The sequence below is a fragment of the Schistocerca cancellata genome, chromosome 2, assembly GCF_023864275.1.
Source record: "Schistocerca cancellata isolate TAMUIC-IGC-003103 chromosome 2, iqSchCanc2.1, whole genome shotgun sequence".
Taxonomy (NCBI): domain Eukaryota; kingdom Metazoa; phylum Arthropoda; class Insecta; order Orthoptera; family Acrididae; genus Schistocerca; species Schistocerca cancellata.
The window spans coordinates 124,730,304-124,750,274 of NC_064627.1; the positions used below are offsets into that span (position 1 = coordinate 124,730,304).

The 19,971-nt window shown below is 41.5% G+C and overlaps 1 protein-coding gene across 1 annotated transcript; it reads left to right on the forward strand.

Annotated features, from left to right (window-relative positions):
• Positions 1-1,348: 1,348 nt before the first annotated feature.
• Positions 1,349-15,934, forward strand: LOC126151575 (trypsin-1-like). Its single transcript, XM_049915950.1, has 7 exons — positions 1,349-1,442; positions 1,929-2,027; positions 4,478-4,611; positions 8,972-9,063; positions 10,173-10,279; positions 11,756-11,955; positions 15,791-15,934. The coding sequence occupies exons 1-7, from the start codon at positions 1,394-1,396 to the stop codon at positions 15,932-15,934; spliced, it is 825 nt and encodes a 274-aa protein (XP_049771907.1). The 5' UTR covers positions 1,349-1,393.
• The last annotated feature ends 4,037 nt before the right edge of the window (positions 15,935-19,971 follow it).

Here is a 19,971-nt window from a genome sequence, read left to right on the forward strand (position 1 = left end):
TATAAAACACAAGTTTTAATATCTAATAACCACTGAAAATTCCTGTTTTACTGCCTATAGCCCCCCCCCCTCCACACACACACACGCACACCTACGTGGAATGAAGGGCGTGGGATAGCAATAAAGGAGAAAGAAACGCGACAGCTGATTTGTGTACACGAATATGAACTATCAACAACGTCGGAAAGGATTGTAATTGCTATGAAATGTGTAGCTGATAATATTCAAATGGACACAAACTCAGATAATCGTTTGAGGAATAGAAAAACGAGTTTTCTCGTGTGCTAAATACAACTGACGGATCCAAGAATTCGGGAAGGGCCTGTGGCGTAACCTCCATCCAACAACTGTCGCCCGTTATCCGACAGAGCAGATTGCGGTCCTTGCTTTCCACCTGCAAGTCGAGTCCGGAACCCGTAAAGATGACTTCGACTCGAGATTTAATTTGTTTCGACTAATGTGTGTGACCGCCGGCAGCCTTCTTGACAGAATCGTCAACAATTGCGCCCTGTAACGTGACGATGATTTTATAGAATAATTCGAAGAACAGGAACTGGGCAAATAAAAGTATTTTCCTTTCTCACTAAAAGTACGTTCAAGTCAACGAAATTAATGCATAAACATGCTTGTTGAGAAATACGGCTGAGGATCGTAGTTAGAATAAGAATAACTCAACATGTTAACACACTAAACCAGACAAAATAAACGATGCAAGGAGACAAGAATACACTATTTTTATTACTGTAGTATTCCTTAACTACATCAAAACAGAAATACAATTTAAACATTTTGATTTCTTTTGGCGTGTTCACACATCTCATAAAACGAGAATGAGAAGAGATTTACTTCCAAGAAACGTATTTTTAGCATTTGTTTATAAATTTCTTGTTAAGACAAGCGGCGCAACAGATTTTATTATGTTTCAAACGTATTAATCCTTGACACACCAGCACATCAGGCTGCTGCTTACTACGTAGTACGGTTTTCACATAAGTACTGATGATGTGAGTATAGCACCTAAGATAAGCTATATGCACACGTATTAAACTCTACTGTCTTGTCCACATCGGGAGAAAAATGATTACATTACATGACGTATTTCTATTATACAACATTGTACCTCTATGTAACTGTTAAATGTTAGCCCGGCTATTACGAAGGCCTTGGAAGACATTGGTGGTAGAATGTGATAAAACGTTATCTAAAACCAAGATTTCGGTTACATCCTGTGACATTGGATGAAGTACCGAAGATAAGAACACGTGACAATCATTTCAGCTAATCATTATAATTCGCAGAACAGCCCAAAGTCTGCCGCCCGCAAAATTATCGTCAATTACAAAGCGTATATAAAGCATCGCAGCCCATACAGATCTCAATACGACTCTTCAAGATGTTCAGACACACACTACTCGTCTTGGCCCTCGCCACCTGTGTGCTGGGTGAGTACAGAGGAAGAGAACACTGTTCTGAAATTAGCTGTCTCTGTATTTAGACGAGCAGAAGCTCCGCTGAGCTTTTGTGACGAGCTGAAACGGCCAGATTAATCTGGTACAAAGTACACGTAGCGCCATATTGCGAAGGGTGTTCCCGTTGTACGATCTCCGAGCAACGTTTCGACAGCTGCTTACTGTGCCGTTTTATATTGATTTCTGCATCGTACTCATGTGCATATTTTTGTTTCTAATCTACGATTCTAGTCACCTGCCCCGCGAAACAGAATCTGTGCAGTTTAGATGGGGACGTGAGAAATGAACGGCAGACTAATCCGTTTTGTTGACTTTTGAAATGTCTTTGTACGGCTCTGTTGCTCTCGTGATGGGCAAATGTTATGGCTTCAGTACATTTCAGGACTACATTTGCAGTTTATCACAAGTACTCAGTTTGAAAGGTTTGACTGAACGTAACGTCGCTGTGTTTGTCTACAGGTTCGGCGCTGCCAGTGCGTCGTCTGTCCCACACTGGACCGGCTCGTCGTTTCGCTCTCTCCAGGGGGCGCATCTACGGGGGACACGACGCCACCAGAGGTGAGCATCCATCTGCTGAGGGCCTTCACTTGCAGTATTCTATATGGTCAAGGATACGCTTTGTCCGTGAAGTGATGTCGTTGTAGACAACGTGTGTGAGCACATTTTAACAGCCTAAACGATCAAAGAGCTCTAGATTTGCACAAAAAATAACTAGTTTATAATTTATTAGCGGCCAGTATAGCTCTTAAATTGATTAAACCCTAATCTCAAATATATTTATTATTTCTATTGAATGCATTTTTACGTATAGAGGGTGGTAAAAAAGTCAGGAAAGCTTGTGGTGATGTTGCATGGGCGGTTGCGATGAGAAATAAATTGGCCGATCCGGCCGTTGAGCGAGAAAATTCAAGTAGTCCTCCTGAGAAGTTGTTGACAAACGTGTTCTTGGGCATGGGATGGTAGTAAGGGTCGAACCCGAGCCAAAGGCTGAGCAATCTCGGGCGATACGATCTACGGTATGAGAAAAATTTATACTAATTGTGTCAACCAACGACATGATTGGCTAACTTCAATGTTAATTAACTCTGAAACAGTGTTGTTGTGGTCTTCAGTCCTGAGACTGGTTTGATGCAGCTCTCCATGCTACTCTATCCTGTGCAAGCTTCTTCATCTCCCAGTACCTACCGCAACCTACATCCTTCTGAATCTATTTAGTGTAGTCATCTCTTGGTCTCCCTATACGATTTTTACCCTCCACGCTGCCCTCCAATACTAAATTGGTGATCCCTTGATGCCTCAGAATGTGTCCTACCAACCGATCCCTTCTACTAGTCACGTTGTGCCACAAACTCCTCTTCTCCCCAATACCTCCTCATTAGTTATGTGATCTACCCATCTAATCTTCACCATTCTGCTGTAGCACCACATTTCGAAAGCTTCTTTTCTCTTCTTGTCCAAACTATTTATTGTCCATGTTTCACTTCCGTACATGGCTACACTCCAAACAAATACTTTCAGAAACGACTTCCCTGACACTTAAATCTATACTCGATGTTAACAAATTCCTCTTCTTGAGAAACGCTTTCCTTGCCATTGCCAGTCTGCATTTTATATCCTCTCTACTTCGACCATCATCAGTTATTTTGCTCCCCAAATAGCAAAACTCCTTTACTACTTTAAGTGTCTCATTTCCTAATCTAATTCCCTCAGCATCACCCGACTTAATTCGACTATATTCCATTATCCTCGTTTTGCTTTTGTTGATGTTCATCTTATATCCTCGTTTCAAGATGCTATTCATTCCGTTCAACTGCTCTTCCAAGTCCTTTGCTGTCTCTGACAGAATTACAATGTTATCGGCGAACCTCCAAGTTTTAATTTCTTCTCCATGGATTTTAATACCTACTCCGAATTTTTCTTTTCTTTCCTTCACTGCTTGCTCAATATACAGATTGAATAACACCGGGGAGAGGCTACAACCCTGTCTCACTCCCTTCCGAACCACTGCTTCCCTTTCATGTCCTTCGACTCTTATAACTGCCATCTGGTTTCTGTACAAATTGTAAATAGCTTTTCGGTGTAACTTATCGAATTTCTTTCTTAGCATTTATTTATCAGCACAGCCGACCCTACATCATCCTCTCAAGGTTTCCAGACCGTTGCTGGCCAACATGTATAATGCAATATTCATTGTAGTTGTACTATTTATATCTTAGCCTAGTTAACAGTTTTTATGTAGACATCTTTATATAACCTTATTAGCTGTACAGTAGTGTTATCGGTATTTAATGGCTCAAAAGGCTCTGAGCGCTATGGGTCTTTATATCTGAGGTCATCAGTCCCTAGAACTTAGAACTACTTAAACCTAATCAACCTAAGGACATCACACACATCCATGCCCGAGGCAGGATTCGAACCTGCGACAGTTGCGTACGCGCGGTTCCGGACTGTAGCGCCTAGAACCGCTAGGCCACCCGGGCCGGCCATTTGTGCAATCATCTTAGTTCGTATCAGAGAAAATGTATCTCAGTCACTGTAGCGAAAGTTTACATATGGAATTACAACTAATCGTCCTCGTTTATGTTAATTATGTCTTAGAAATAGTCCAATAACACAAAAAATGAAGTGTCGGGAATGTAATAGCAAATGGATGACCATATCGTCAAAGTATGCAACTATAAGATCACAGCTATTGGTAACTGGAAGTTCAACTTCACTTTGTATCATAATTTCCTTAGAACTTTCTGAAATTTAAAAATCCTCTCCGTGGGTAGGCTAACGGCGGAAGGCAACTGACATCATGGGTGGTGATCCGCTGTTGTGCTGTTGGAGAGAAGACGGCTGTCTACAGACAGTGAGGCACTATCCTTTTTCACATTTCATTGTTATATACAAAAAAACATAAAACCTATGCTCACACACATATGTCAACAAAACATAGTAAATCAAAATTTTCTAAAGCCGAGCGAGGGTGTGTTGACAGCACATGTCGTGGATCTTCTTCGCAGGCGAGTTTCCGTACCAGGTGTCCCTGCAGCACGTGGTGCTGGGTCTGCGGTACCACAACTGTGGTGGCTCCATCCTCTCCAGCACTGCCGTACTCACCGCAGGACACTGCGCGGTCAGCGTCGGCCATTACGTCGTGAGTATTCCTACAAGGGTGCACTACACTACACTTGCATCACCTTTTTTTCCACAGAACACAATTTGTGTGTTCGATACCTGAAACACACGTATATAAGAGGACATATATTGTGACTTTGGGTAGTACTTTGGATTAGTTGAGATAGAACAGTGGTCATCTGCTGGAATTACCGAACTCTTCCTTTAATTGGTCGGATCAAACGTGGCTTAGGACATTATGCTGACAGCTGACTTGCTGTTAACCCTTTCAAACCCTCTGGCTATAACAGTGTATGTTACCTTTTACTGTGTCTCAGTTGCAACAAAAGAATTTTTTCAAATGGAAACCTGAGGTACACATTTGTGAATGCTCAGCCTTTTTATCACGCGCAAGTGCTGCCAACTACCGGACCCGGACTTCTCAATGAAGATATCAGCAAGTCAATGTAACAGTGCACAGCAGTTCATGGCCACAATACACGGATGTGGTTGGTTGGCACTATTCCACTGTATAATTCAGCATTGTTATTGTTGTTCTACATGGTAATATTTGAATGATCACTTTAATATTTATTAATGTAGAGGATATTTCGTAATTAACCCGCCAGGGTAGCCGAGAGCGCTAACGCGCCGCTTCCTGGACTCGGGTAGGCGCGCCGGCCCCGGATCGAATCCGCCAGGCGGATTAACGACGACGGCCGGTGCGCCGGCCAGCCTGGATATGGTTTTTAGGGGGTTTTCCACATCCTACTACGTGAATACCCTGCTGGTTCCCACGTCCCGCCTCAGTTACACGACTCGCAGACATTTGAAACTTTCACACTATTTAACGATTTACACTAGACGCAGACAGCTGGGGTACACTAATTCCGCCCCGGGGGGTATTTGGTGGCAGCAACAAGGGCATCCGGCCACCCCTTAAAATTAACCATGTCAACTCCGTTCTTAACCCTGCCGACCCTGCGCAAAATGCGGGATAAAAGGAGTTGCAAAAGAAACAAGAAAGGTAGAAAGAGAATATTTCGTAATTAGTTGTTTTAGTCCATAAAATGCCAATGCCAAATGCGCAAAGCTCTTTTCGAAAACGAGTACTTATATTGCAACTGAAATCTTGCATCTAAAATCGTTAAAAATCGCCTAAGAACACTACCATAAGAAAATTCCAGAAGAAATTCAGATCCGAAATGGTTAGTTTCATGTTCACCCAGTTACATCTGTTCTACCTTTTAAGATCGGTTAACCCGAAGGGAGTGAACCAATTCAACATCTCAAAGCACTCTCCAGAAAAAATAGTTAAAGTCTTTCTACTATTAAATCATGATATCCCAATAAAAGTAGATAATTTTACGTGTCCTCTGAGTAAAGTAGATGAAATACATTTTCAGAATATAGTGACCCACAGCTCGTAAATATAAGGAGCAGAGAAATTAATGAAAACGAGACAGGTGGATTAAAGTGAGTAAACTGTTTATTATTTCAAAAGTGGTAGCCATAACTATTAACACATTTACCCCACTGTAAGACAAGACAGTCAACGTCTGCAATTTTGTATTGAAACGTTATTGTACCCAGACTTGCAGCTCTCCTTCCAGGGCAAAGTCCACATATGTCTTTCTTCAGGGCTCGAAAAATGTGGAAATCCCATGCGTAGAGATCAAGATTGTAAGGAGGATGTGTGAGGGCTTACTAGTGAAAAGACTGTAGTGTACTTGAGACAACAGGCACGCCACTTCCGGTAAAGCCATGACGACATTTTTCTTTGACTAGGTGGGCTAGCTACACATTGAATTTCTGGAACACGGCACCACAATAATGCACAAGGGTACGTGGACACATTGCAAAAAATAGAAGCAAGTCCAAACGCCCAGGAATGATGACGGACGGCTCCATTCTGTTGTAGGATGATGCCGGCCCATATTTTTCCAACGTTGTTTCAACTACGCTGCAGAAATTTCGCGGGGAAGCCTTTACCATCACACAGCCCCATCTCTTCCCATGGTATTTCCATATTTTTTGGAACCCTGAAGAAAGATTTGCTTCGGATGAAGAGGTGCTCGCCTCGGTGCAATCACGGTTTTGCACTCAACCGCACATATTTATCCGTGAACGCATTGACCGTCTTTTAGAGTGGCTCAATAGTGACTACTATTGAAATAATAAACAGTTTATTTACTTTTATCCATCTGTCTAGTTTTCATTTGACTGCCACTTGTATTTCATGATCGCCGTGAGTAGCAGCCAATAGGTGAATTTAAAAATTCTTTAACAATCACTTGACAGACCATCAAAAGATCCATAAAATGATTTAACATCATATTAGGCGTTATAACATCATGTTAGGCGTGAGATAATAAAATGAAATCCATGAATTACTGTGTGACGACAGTGACGAATTTATAGATTTTATTTTATTAAAGATTTATTAATTATTTTAAACGTCTAATAAGATGCAGGAAATGCTTTTATGAATCTGACGATGATCTGTGGTTGCTGAATAAACAAATTTTGTCAGCAGCTCTTTGAGGTAATAATGACTTTCCTCACGGTAGATGATGTTGACGCTAATAGTACATGAAAATAATGCTCTTCCAACGGTACGCACTATCATCGAATCAGTAGTTCATCTCGCTATTACCGAAAGAATATCATTCTTAGAACATCTCTTTATTAATTAACAACTAAGAACGAAGAAGTGAATATTTCTGTGAAATCCTGCTCGCCACTCGCGGAATCATTTTGTAATGTGTCGTGATAAAATTGGCTACTTTATTTCAAGTATACCAGAACAAATTTTAATGAACTGTATAATATACTGAGGTAGAATTCCTCTGGCGTCTTCATATAGTGACGACAAACTTTACGCTGAGAATAACTGAAAGAAGAATGAAGTAATACCACAGTAAGATAATTTTAGTAACACTTCATCGGCACTCTCACTCACAAAATGAAAAGGTGAACAAAATCATTGAAACAAACTCATCAATCGGCTCCTAGTTGCATGCTCAACGCTGTTATGGATATTTCTTCTTGGCTGTGGAAAGGATTAAACCCCTCATAATGAAATATCAAAAGTTTCTAACAAAGCAATCTAGCAAAGCACTCTAAGACAAATCGACGCACCACGAAAGAATTATCCGAATAGGGCGTAAATCGGTACATGTAATATACATGTACAGACAAACAAATGATTACAATTTGAGAAAAACGGAATGATTGTTGAAGAGAAAGAGCTTCACAAACTGAGCAAGCCAGTAACGCGTCGGCCCACCTCTGTCCTTTGTGCAAGCAATTATTCGGTTCGGCATTGACTGATACAGTTGTTGGATGTCGTCCTGAGTAATGTCGTGCCAAATTCTATTCAACTGTTGCTTTAGATAGTCCAAATCCCGCGACAGTTGGAGGCTCCTCGCCATAATGCTACAAACGTTCTGAGTTGGAGAGATATCCGGCGGTCTTGTTGGCCACTGGCCAAGAGCGGGGTTTGGCAAGCACGAACACAAGCAGCCGAAATTCTCGACGTTTGTGGTGAATGAAATGTATGTCCAGGAAGGCTCGCCATGAAGGGTCACAACACAAAACCAAACGGGTTCTTCTACGAAAGAAAAGGGCAGCTTGGTCCATCGCTTCTGGCTGTCGAGCCGTATAGTTGGCGAATGTCAGGTTGGTATCGCATCACAATCTGGGGAGTCTGCCTACAGGTCTTCGGCCTGGAATTGAGCCTGGAGAGAAATTGAGCCGTGATGATCAGCGAAGACGTGTCTGAAGATGCCCCGGACAGTGGTGGGATACCAAGGTGCTCTTCATTGCTAGCCACCGTGGGCTTACGTTTCAGCAAGATAATGGCCGCCCAGACACGGCGATTGTCTCTAGTACTTGTCTTCATGCTTGCCGTACCTTAGCTTGACCAACAAGGTCGACGGACCTCTCCCCACTTGAGAAGGTACGGACCATAATGCTCAGGGCTCTCCTACCAGCTTGGAATTTTGACGATCTAATACGCTAACTCAACAGAAACTGTCACGACTTTAATCAGGAGGACATCCAACAAGCCTGTCAATCAAGGACAAACGGAATAACTGCTTGCATAAGGGCCAGAGATGGACAAATGCGTTATTGACCCTTTCTATTTGTGATGCTCTTTCTCTTGAGTTAACCATCCATTTTGTTTGTCTCCACATGTGCATCACGTCTTCCAATTTCCATTCCATTCCGATTTCTGATGATTCCTTCGTGGTGGATAGTTTTTTTCCTGTGACAGTGTAGATTGTACATAGAGAATATTAATTCTCTCAGAAGACATACCACAAACTGCCTTAAACCGAGATACTCTCAATGGAATCAAATTTGATGTGTTTGACGGTGGAACGTTTCGTTGACAGGCCGTGGCCGGAGACTACGACCTGAGCAGCAACGAGGGCAGCGAGCAGGAGATCCAAGTCTCGGACCAGACGGTGCATCCGCTCTATCCTGGGTGAGTGCGTAACATGTAAACATTCTGCCAACGACGTTAATAGAACCTCGTCGTTTTCAGACACCAAAAGTCGAGTCATCAGTTACTGATATACCTTATTCCGTAAAACTCAATTGGGTTGAGTCGTGTAGCAATTTACATCTTGTTCTACGTGGCTACTCTGTAAATCACACTTTAGTGGATGGCTGAGGTTTCATCGAACCATCTTCACGCTAATCTTTTTTTTATTCCACTCTCTAACAGCGTGCGGAAAACATAGCAACCATATATTTCCATACGAGCTCTTATCTCCCTTATTTTATTATTGCGATCGTATCTCCCTACGTAGGTCGGCATCAAAAAAATATTTTCGCATTAGGAGGAGAAAGGTGGTGATTTAAATTTGGTGAGAAGATCCCGCTGCAACGAAAAACGACTTTATTTTAATGATTTCCAACCTTTCATCATGTCCGTGACACTCTCTCCAATATTTCTCGATAGTACAAAATCTTCTGCCCTTCTTTGAAATTTCTCGTTGTACTTCGCAGTCTTCTCTAACAAGGAACCCACACCGCACAACATTACTCCAAAAGACGAAGGACAAGCGTAGTGTAGACAGTCTCCTTTGTAGATATGTTACGTCTCAGTGTTCTGCTAACAAAACGCAGCTTTTGGTTCGCCTTCCCCACAACATTTTCCATGTGTTCTTTGTTGTTTAAGGTGTTAGTAAATCTAATTCCAAGGTTTTTGTTGTATTTATGGCCTTTGCATTTGATTGATTCATCGTGTTACCGAAGATTAACGGATTCGTTTTAGTACTCACGTGGATGGAATCACTCACTACTCTTTTAATAGGATAATGCTCTTTTAATAGGATAATGCTGAGTATGGAATACAGATATGTGACTTTGTACTTATAAAAAGCCATTTTACCTCAATAACGGAACCACAAAAGTTAGAATTAGTGCTGCGAAAGTCTAAGAGAAATTCAGTTGAGCCGGACGTATTTGCTTTTGTTATAGACTAACATACGAATAAGTTGTTGTTCAGCATGGTCCAACAGTTAAAGGCTCTTAATAACGATACTAGCCTAACACTGGGCCTACAGAGAACATTTTTTTTTCCTTCAGAGGTGTAGCTGCAAACGACATCGCCGTCTTCACCTTGCAGTCCTCCCTGTCCCTGGGCACGTACGTCCAGGCCATCAGCTTGCCCAGCGCTGGTTCGATCCCTGCAGGTATGCCAGCTCATAACCGCAACTGTTTACTCACTAACAGAGGCTAGGTGTTTGTCATACTGTCCAAAATATTTAGCAATTTTAGCAAAGCTTTCATATGATGCTCAGGAAAGAAGTTTGAAGTAGGATTCCTTTCTTAATAAAATCACTGATAAGTGTTGAGTTCTGTGGGTATGGAAAAATATTAATTACGGTTGCTAGTAAGGCAGGAAAATGCTTGATTTTGTACGTTTTACAGGGTCGCTACGCAGACTTCACAGATTAGACCAGCAAAATCACTTCTATGTAAAGAGAGAAAACTGAAATGCTTATGTACGACGAGCGTTCAATAAATAATGGAACATGTCTTTTTTTCTGAAAGAAGGATGGTTTTAGCATTCCAAAACACAATAACATTCCCCCGCTTTTGGCTACAAAACCTCACTTTTTATGCCCGCATGTACAACTCACTGGTCGACGTCAGAGCATCGATAACCTCGCTCTCGTCCGCTTACTACTTCCTTCATTGCTCCAAACAGATGAAAGTCGAATGGTGCGAGATCTAGCCTTTAGGGCGGATGAGGAACAATACAATGAGCTCCTCTCGGGTGAGCAGCTTTATGTGAGACGACGACGGACGTCTCGCGCAGTGACACACCGTTCTTTTGTTCACTGAAAAGTCTGCACACACATTCGACAAGGACTGTGAATATCCGCGACGCTCTGGCTTCCCGCCAAAATAACTCAATGGGAGCTCTCTGCTTGGAACGCACTTCGGTTACAGACGCCATTTTGAAGACTTCGTATAGCGCCGCCACCTATCGGAACTTCATGGAACTGCTGGGCGTGAAAATGGAATATTCCATGAGGCCCATAACAAACTCCGCATTTTTTAAACCGAAATTGACTACAAAAAAAGTGTTACATTACTCAAAGAACGCCCCTCGTATATGAGGACATTACATTACCAGTGTTTTCGAAGCATCTGGGAAAGCATTGTATAAGGAACTTGTAAAACATGTTTGTAAAGAGATGTCGGAGTCGCTTGTGACCAAGATGGAATAAACCGTAAAATTAATGTATTATTTTGTATATGAGTCACTTGCGACACTATTCACGAATTTGAGACTGTGAATGTCATCTCTGACTTAACAAAAACTTCGGAAAATGGGCAAGGTTTGGGTATAACGTCCTGCTGACGTCGACATCATCCTAGAATGAGCTCGGAGTATCAGTAAGGAAATCCTCTATGTATTTTTCGAAGTGACCAATTGGACGATTGCTTTAACCAATTTGCAGAAACGATGGGAAATCTAAATGAGAATGTACTGATGGGTGCGTTGGGACAGACTCTTAATGAAAAATAAACTGTCACATTAAGAGACCTTTGATATTAGGCCGTTTCATTCAGATCTGTTGTGACCACCAAAAGTATGATTAAGATTGTGTTGTGAGACCACGTAGTCTGCTAAGCATTGCTTTTTCATCTGACACCAGGTGGATCTACCGCCGTCGTTTCTGGGTGGGGCACAACGGAAACGGCCAGCACACCTGATATTCTACAGACAGTCGACGTCAGCATCATCGACTACGAAACTTGCAGCCAAAATATCGACGACCTGGGTATGGGAACCAACCCGCTTACAGAGACCATGGTCTGCACGGGACCCATTTATGATGGCATCTCCGTCTGCAGTGTAAGTTACGATTTGCGATATTTCCGGTTAATTAAATAGAGACACATTACATATTTTTAAGTTTGTTTATTAATTTAGATCTAGCTTTCCTAGACTCATTTTCAAGGGCCTTGAACTCATTTAGTGGCCGAAGAATCTGAGTACATGGGGTTATTTTGCGAACATAGGAATTGTGTTTATCAGTAAACCACAAACGCGTCTTAATTTTGGCACTGATGCTATCCTTAGAAAAAATAAACAAAATGACCAGCTTTCAAATCTTCGGATTCATAAAAAATAATACAAAAATGGGATGAATTGCAAAACTCTCACAAAATCTTAAAATTTTCTCTGTCTGTTACAAATTCTCTATGTGTCCACCAGAAGCACCAAGAAGAACATGTAGACAGTAACTAAATTCTTCATAAACTTGACACAATGTATCTTCTTTAACAGAGGTTACGGTGGCTGTCACTTCGCCTTTGTAACGGAGTAAAGAGGATATCAACACACTTTCATTACCATATCTCCCCAAGAAAAAATCGCGTGAGGTCATGTCATGGAGGGAAAGAATGCTGGGCAGTGCTCGGGGTCCCGTGGGCCCTATTCAATGTTAAGGCAGAGTGTCTGTCGCTAAGAAACACGTACGGTGTTGTGCCAGTGTGGTGGAGCTCCAACCTGACAATGAAGTCATCGGCGTCCTCCTGAAGTTGTGAAAAAAGCGAATTCTGAAGCAACTGAAGATAGATCAACGCTGGATGGGGTGCACGGGACACCGAAGCACTGTTCTGCATTCTTGCCTTCCAAGGTCGCCAGACATGACATCATACGATTTTTTGTTGTGAGGATATGTGAAGGAAAGATTGTCTATCTCCCCTTTACCTAGTGACAGAGAGCAAGTAGAGAACGGAATAACAGTCGCCACAACTTCTGTAAAAGCTGATGCACTGTGTACAGTTTATGACCAATTTAGCTATTGTCTAGACTTTGTTATAGCTGCTGCAGGTGGAAGAATACAACATATGTAACAAAATTTAAGGAGGTGGAACCTGGATAAACTGACTAAACCAGTGGTTGTACAAAGTTTCAGGGAGAGCATAAGGGAACAATTGTCAGGAATTGGGGAAAGATATACAGTAGAAGAAGAAGGGGTAGCTCTGAGGGATGAAGTAGTGAAGGCAGCAGAGGATCAAGCAGGTAAAAAGACGAGGGCTGGTAGAAATCCTTGGGTAACATAAGAAATATTGAATTTAATTGATGAAACAAGAAAATATAAAAATGCAGTAAATGAAGCAGGCAAAAAGGAATACAAACGTCTTCAAAATGAGATCGACAGGAAGTGCAAAATGGCTACGCAGGGGTTGCTAGAGGACAAATGTAAAAATGTAGAGGCTTCTCTCACTAGGGGTAATATAGATACTACCTACAGGAAAATTAAAGAGACCTTTGGAGAAAAGAGAACCACTTGCTCAGATGGAAACCCAGTTCTAAGCAAAGAAGGGAAAGCAGAAAGGTGGAAGGAGTATATAGAGGGTCTATACAAGGGCGATATACTTGAGGGCAATGTTATAGAAATGGAAGAGGATGTAGAAGATGAAATGGGAGGTATGATACTGCGTCAAGAGTCTGATAGAGCACTGAAAGACCTAAGTCAAAACAAGGCCCCAGGAGTAGACAACATTCCATTAGAACTACCGGCAGCCTTGGGAGAGCCACTCCTGACAAAACTCTACCATCTGGTGAGCAATATGTATGAGACAGGCGAAATACCCTCAGACTTCAAGAAGAATTTAATAATTCCTATCACAAAGAAAGCAGGTGTTGACAGATGTGAAAATTACCGAACTATCAGTCTAATTAGTCACAGCTACAAAATACTGACACGAATTCTTTACAGACGAATGGAAAAACTGGTAGAAGGCGACCTCGGAGAAGATCAGTTTGGATTCTGTAGAAATGTTGGAACACGTGAGGCAATACTGACTCTACGACTTATCTTAGAAGAAAGATTAAGGAAAGGCAAACCTACGTTTCTAGCATTTGTAGACTTAGAGAAAGCTTTTGAAAATGTTGACTGGAATACTCTCTTTCAAATTCTAAAGATGGCAGGGGTAAAATACAGGGATCGAAAGGCTATTTACAATTTGTACAGAAACCAGATGGCAGTTATAAGAGTCGTGGGACATGAAAGGGAAGCAGTGGTTGGGAAGGGAGTGAGACAGGGTTGTAGCCTCCCCCCGATGTTATTTAATCTGTATATTGAGCAAGCAGTAAAGGAAACAAAAGAAAAATTCGGAGTAGGTATTAAAATCCATGCCCGCATCTCGTGGTCGTGCGGAAGCGTTCTCGCTTCCCACGCCCGGGTTCCCAGGTTCGATTCTCGGCGGGGTCAGGGATTTTCTCTGTCTCGTGATGGCTGGGTGTTGTGTGATGGACTTAGGTTAGTTAGGTTTAAGTAGTTCTAAGTTCTAGGGGATTGATCACCGTAGATGTTAAGTCCCATAGTGCTCAGAGCCATTTGAACCATTAAAATCCATGGAGAAGAAATAAAAACTTCGAGGTTCGCCGATGACATTGTAATTCTGTCAGAGACAGCAAAGGACTTGGAAAAGCAGTTGAACGGAATGAACAGTGTCTTGAAAGGAGGATATAAGATGAACATAAAAAAAAGCAAAATGAGGATAATGGAATGTAGTCGAATTAAGTCGGGTGATGCTGAGGGAGTTAGATTAGGAAATGAGACACTTGAAGTAGTAAAGGAGTTTTGCTATTTGGGGAGCAAAATAACTGAGGATGGTCAAAGTAGAGAGGATATAAAATGTAGACTGACAATGGCAAGGAAAGCGTTTCTGAAGCGAAATTTGTTAACATATAGATTTAAGTGTCAGGAAGTCATTTCTGAAAGTATTTGTATGGCGTGTAGCCATGTATGGAAGTGAAACATGGACGATAATTAGTTTGGACAAGAAGAGAATAGAAGCTTTCGAAATGTGGTGCTACATAAGAATGCTGAAGATTAGATGGGTACATCACATAACTAATGAGGAGGTATTGAATAGAATTGGGGAGGAGTTCGTGGCACAACTTGACAAGAAGAAGGGACCGGTAGGTAGGCCATGTTCTGAGGCATCAGGGGAGCACAAATTTAGCATAGGAGGACAGCGTGGAGGGTAAAAATCGTAGAGCGAGACCAAGAGATGACTACACTAAATAGATTCAGAAGGATGTAGGTTGGAGTAAGTACTGGGAGATGAAGAAGCTTGCAAAGGAGAGAGTAGCATGAAGAGCTACATCAAACGAGTCTCAAGGCTGAAGACCACAACAACAACAACAACATAGCTAAACCTTTAAGATTTTGATCAGTATGTTACACTGTATCCTATATTTGTAGTACGTTTTAATGAATTGTTTGGAGTTTTGAAATCAGACCACTCTTTTCGAAGCTTCCTCTATAATATTTCCTTAATTGTGCGAAGTACTATAGAGAGTTAATTTAACAAATTTCCCAGTTATTGATACTCTACAATGGTTCATACATTCGGACTAAGACACCTATTCTGTTAAGTAATCCCCTATCACTTGGGAATGGCCTACGAGATGAAACCCGTGACTACTCTTAAGATATCGTAGGCACCTGGTGCTGTTATTCATCCAAACTGAAAATGTGTCATGCTGGGTCTGTTATGATTAACTCAAGTTTCTTTTTCCTATTTTGTGAACTGTTACGTCTCGCAGGAATGCAGCCAGGAAACAAGGCTAAGTGTAAAATAACTGCATAGGTTATTATTTCTGGAAAAAATCTTTCTAGGAATGCTGACATTTTTTCACTGACACATATATGTTTCATTATCCTTAGGGTGATTCCGGCGGACCCCTGGCGCAGAACGGCGAACTGATCGGTGTGGTGTCCTGGGGAGTGGACCCGTGTGGATACCCAGGCGCTCCGTCCGTCTTCACCAGGGTATCCGCTCACCTGGACTTCATCAACCAAAATCTGTGAATGAACACCTCACTTGTATAAATGTTATTACATATTCTCCGACTGCACTTCATTTCAACTTCTCATAACCATTGTACTAGCTACACCTGGATTTCGAACATATAAATGTGCCATTCCAAAATAATATTTCTTTACAAACTGTGTGTTAACTTAATAGTTTTGGTACCGTTTAACTAAATTAACATAAATAAGAATCTCTGTGTGACATCTTATGCAATGAATTTTTGTGGCAACACCAAACAATACGAAATTACACATTACACTACTACTTATATACATTAATCAACACATACCATTTTAAACAAAGAATTTTTTCTCTCTTTGGTATAACAAACAAGATATACTTTCCAAGCAGATTTAAGAAATACAGCAGCCAAGAGCGACAAACTACTGCTGCACTTCTCAACCAGCCTGAATATAAAAATTACTTTGTAGTGTACGTAGCAGAGATGACTGTTAAGTTGAAAACAAGTTACAAATAGCACATCCACAGCAGGATGTGTTAAAGAAATTATACTACATTTGTCGAATATTTAACACTCGCATACCTGATACTCGTAATCTCAAATAGCAAAAATACACGCTCCATACTAAAACCATAGAACTGGTATAGCTAAAAAACCATAGCAGAATACAAGCAAACAATAAATGACCAGGTGCATATACTCATTTACTCACACGGCTTGTAAAACCTTAGTGCCAAGAGACATATGCAGCTTGCAATGTGAAAAGAGTTGTAAATACTTTCCGATCCCTGATCATTAGTATCTCTTAGCAAGATGAAGACCGTCCCAGTAATTCTGACACAAAGTAATTTGTCTTGCTGAAGGAGTACGCCTTGCATTTCAACTACAGAGCGAGATCAGACTGTGCAGTCGACAAAGGTATTTATTCGTTAGCGCCAGTGTTGTTATTTTACTGACGTGCTTACTAGTCAATGGACAAGTAGCAATACTGCAGTATGGCCAGTCAACCTGAAGGAGTTCCTCTGTTACAGCAGTCGAAATGTCCTTAGTTTGATCACATCACTACACGGTCCACTACAGGGAAAACCTAATGGAAACGGACACAGTCCGTGAAAGCATACGCACATATATTTTGCAACACCTTTTCAGGTAGGCCTACTGGTGTCCACCGATGGAACAAGGCATCTCGAACTCTATGCACGATTTAACATCCAGCTGAATTTAAGAAAAGGCTGAAGCACTTTCTTGTGTCCCTCTCATTCGTTATTCCACAAGTGTTAAAGAACACGTCTATTTTAGCTGAGCAATAGTGAAGCAAATGTTCACTTCTTTTACTAGTTTCACTTCTTTATCGTTCTGGTGTAGTCATGTAATTTGACCTGCTCTCTTTATTGTGTTCATCTTAATACTTCCATCCCTCGCACCTCTTCTCTCATGCTCATCCTTGCCGTAGCCCGCAGTAAAAACCTATCTTATTTTACTTTTCACAAGCGAACATAAACCCTGTGTTTTCTGCTAGGGCAGCAACTGTTTACACGATTTCTGTCACAACCACTCCTGAGTTCGCGATTCCATACTAGATGTAAGACCTCCCGTTAACAGGTGTATGGTAGTAAATATACTAATGACCCAGTTGCTTCCAAGATTAATACAGAATTGTCTTTTTTGGATTACAGTCTCTCTGAAATTCTTAAATGACGACGTCTTCGGCATGGACTGAACTAGTTATTACAAGTTACACAATCACAACATAAGCTTTTAACTGATTTTCTAGTGGCTAAGACGCCGACGTCATCAATATTATCAGAGTAAGAAAAGAGGATGTGAGATTATACCGCTCATACCGGCACTAGCGGAAATATGGAGCGTTATTCCTACGTCTAAGACTTCTTCACATATTTAATCAGTTTTGGAGAAATAAGCAGGTTCCAAAAGAATGTCTGAAAGCCAAAGTAATATCCGTTTTCAAAAAAGACGATAAAAATTAATGTTGAAACTATCGAGGCATAAATCTGCTGGACTTAGCGTATAATAATCAGGTTCCATAAAAGAACAATCAATTATCAACAATGTTTTTACAGCACAACAAGTTATAGGATAGAGACGAGTGTTCAGTAGAGAAACATGACTCAGTTCTTCTAGATCGTGACACTACTCTAAATGCAATTTTATATGCAGATGGCAAACTCTGATTGCATGAAACGAAGATGACCTTCAACTGGGAGTATATACAGGGTTATTACAAATGATTGAAGCGATTTCACAGCTCTACAATGACTTTATTATTTGAGATATTTTCACAATGCTTTGCACACACATACAAAAACTCAAAAAGTTTTTTAGGCATTCACAAATGTTCGATATGTGCCCCTTTAGTGATTCGGCAGACATCAAGCCGATAATCAAGTTCCTCCCACACTCGGCGCAGCATGTCCCCATCAATGAGTTCGAAAGCATCGTTGATGCGAGCTCGCAGTTCTGGCACGTTTCTTGGTAGAGGAGGTTTAAACACTGTATCTTTCACATAACCCCACAGAAAGAAATCGCATGGCGTTAAATCGGGAGAGCGTGGAGGTCATGACATGAATTGCTGATCATGATCTCCACCACGACCGATCCATCGGTTTTCCAATCTCCTGTTTAAGAAATGCGGTACATCATCATGGAAGTGCTGTGGAGCACCATCCTGTTGAAAGATGAAGTCGGCGCTGTCGGTCTCCAGTTGTGGCATGAGCCAGTTTTCCAGCATGTCCAGATACACGTGTTCAACCGTTTCTTCGCTCACTGAAGGCCGACCCGTTGATTTCCCCTTACAGAGGCATCCAGAAACTTTGAACTGGGCATACAATCGCCGAATGGAGTTAGCAGTTCGTGGATCTTTGCTGAACTTCGTCCTGAAGTGTCGTTGCACTGTTATGACTGACTGATGTGAGTGCATTTCAAGCACGACATACGCTTTCTCGGCTCCTGTCGCCATTTTGTCTCACTGCGCTCTCGAGCACTCTGGCAGCAGAAATCTGAAGTGCAGCTTGAGCCGAACAAAACTTTATGAGTTTTTCTACGTATCTGTAGTGTGTCATGACCACACGTCAATGAATGGAGCTACAGTGAATTTATGAAATCGCTTCAATCATTTGTAATAGCCCTGTACGTTGCCTCAAATTACAACTTAAAATTGTCGGTAGATATAACGGAAGTGGCAGCATTTCAGGGCAGACAACCAGTAATATTTGAAACAGTCTTGAATAATAAAATCTTGGAGCAAGTATATCATTTCAAATATCTAGGATCCGACATAACTTACGAATATAGCCATGATGTAGACCACACATTAAATAAATTTACTTTCATACATGGAACCATCGTAAAATCTGTGCAGAGTAAAGCCAGGAAAGAAACCCAACTGAAGTATTATAAAACAATAGCAGTATCAACCTTATGGAAGTGAACATGGGCATCAACAAGACACCAAGAAAGTAGAATGCAGATTGACGAGATGAGATATCTAACAAGAGTAGAAGGATGTACAAGGGAAGATCAGAAAAGAAATGAAGATGTAAGGAAAGCGTTTGGAATATATAATCTAAAAGAGAAAATAAAGCAAAACAGGAGAAAGTGAAAGGAACTTGTAGATTGTGTGGGTGGAGACGGGTTCCGAGTGAAGGCTGCAAATTATAAAGGCACTGGAAGAAGAGATGTAGGGAGACCATGCACAGTTCGAATAGTAAATGAAGAGGAAGAGGAGAGGCCAGCGTTCGTCAGATACACCACTGGTGCGTAACACACAGTCCGTTCCCATAGCTTTTTGCTGCCCACATTTCCCCAACACTTTCTCACAATGAACTCAGCTATATAAGTGAGGCTGTTATGACCACGCGCGCACCGCAATACATTGGAGGGCGCCCACCCAGATATCTGTTGGACAACCGTATGGAAGAACATTCATGTGATCTTCCCAGCAACCTTCGCACGAACCAAGTGGTACCGCACCATCAGCGGTGAATACCAGACAAACCAACGACTTCATCGTACTGGACTGGCCGAATCACGGTTACGTACTCAGTGCCATGG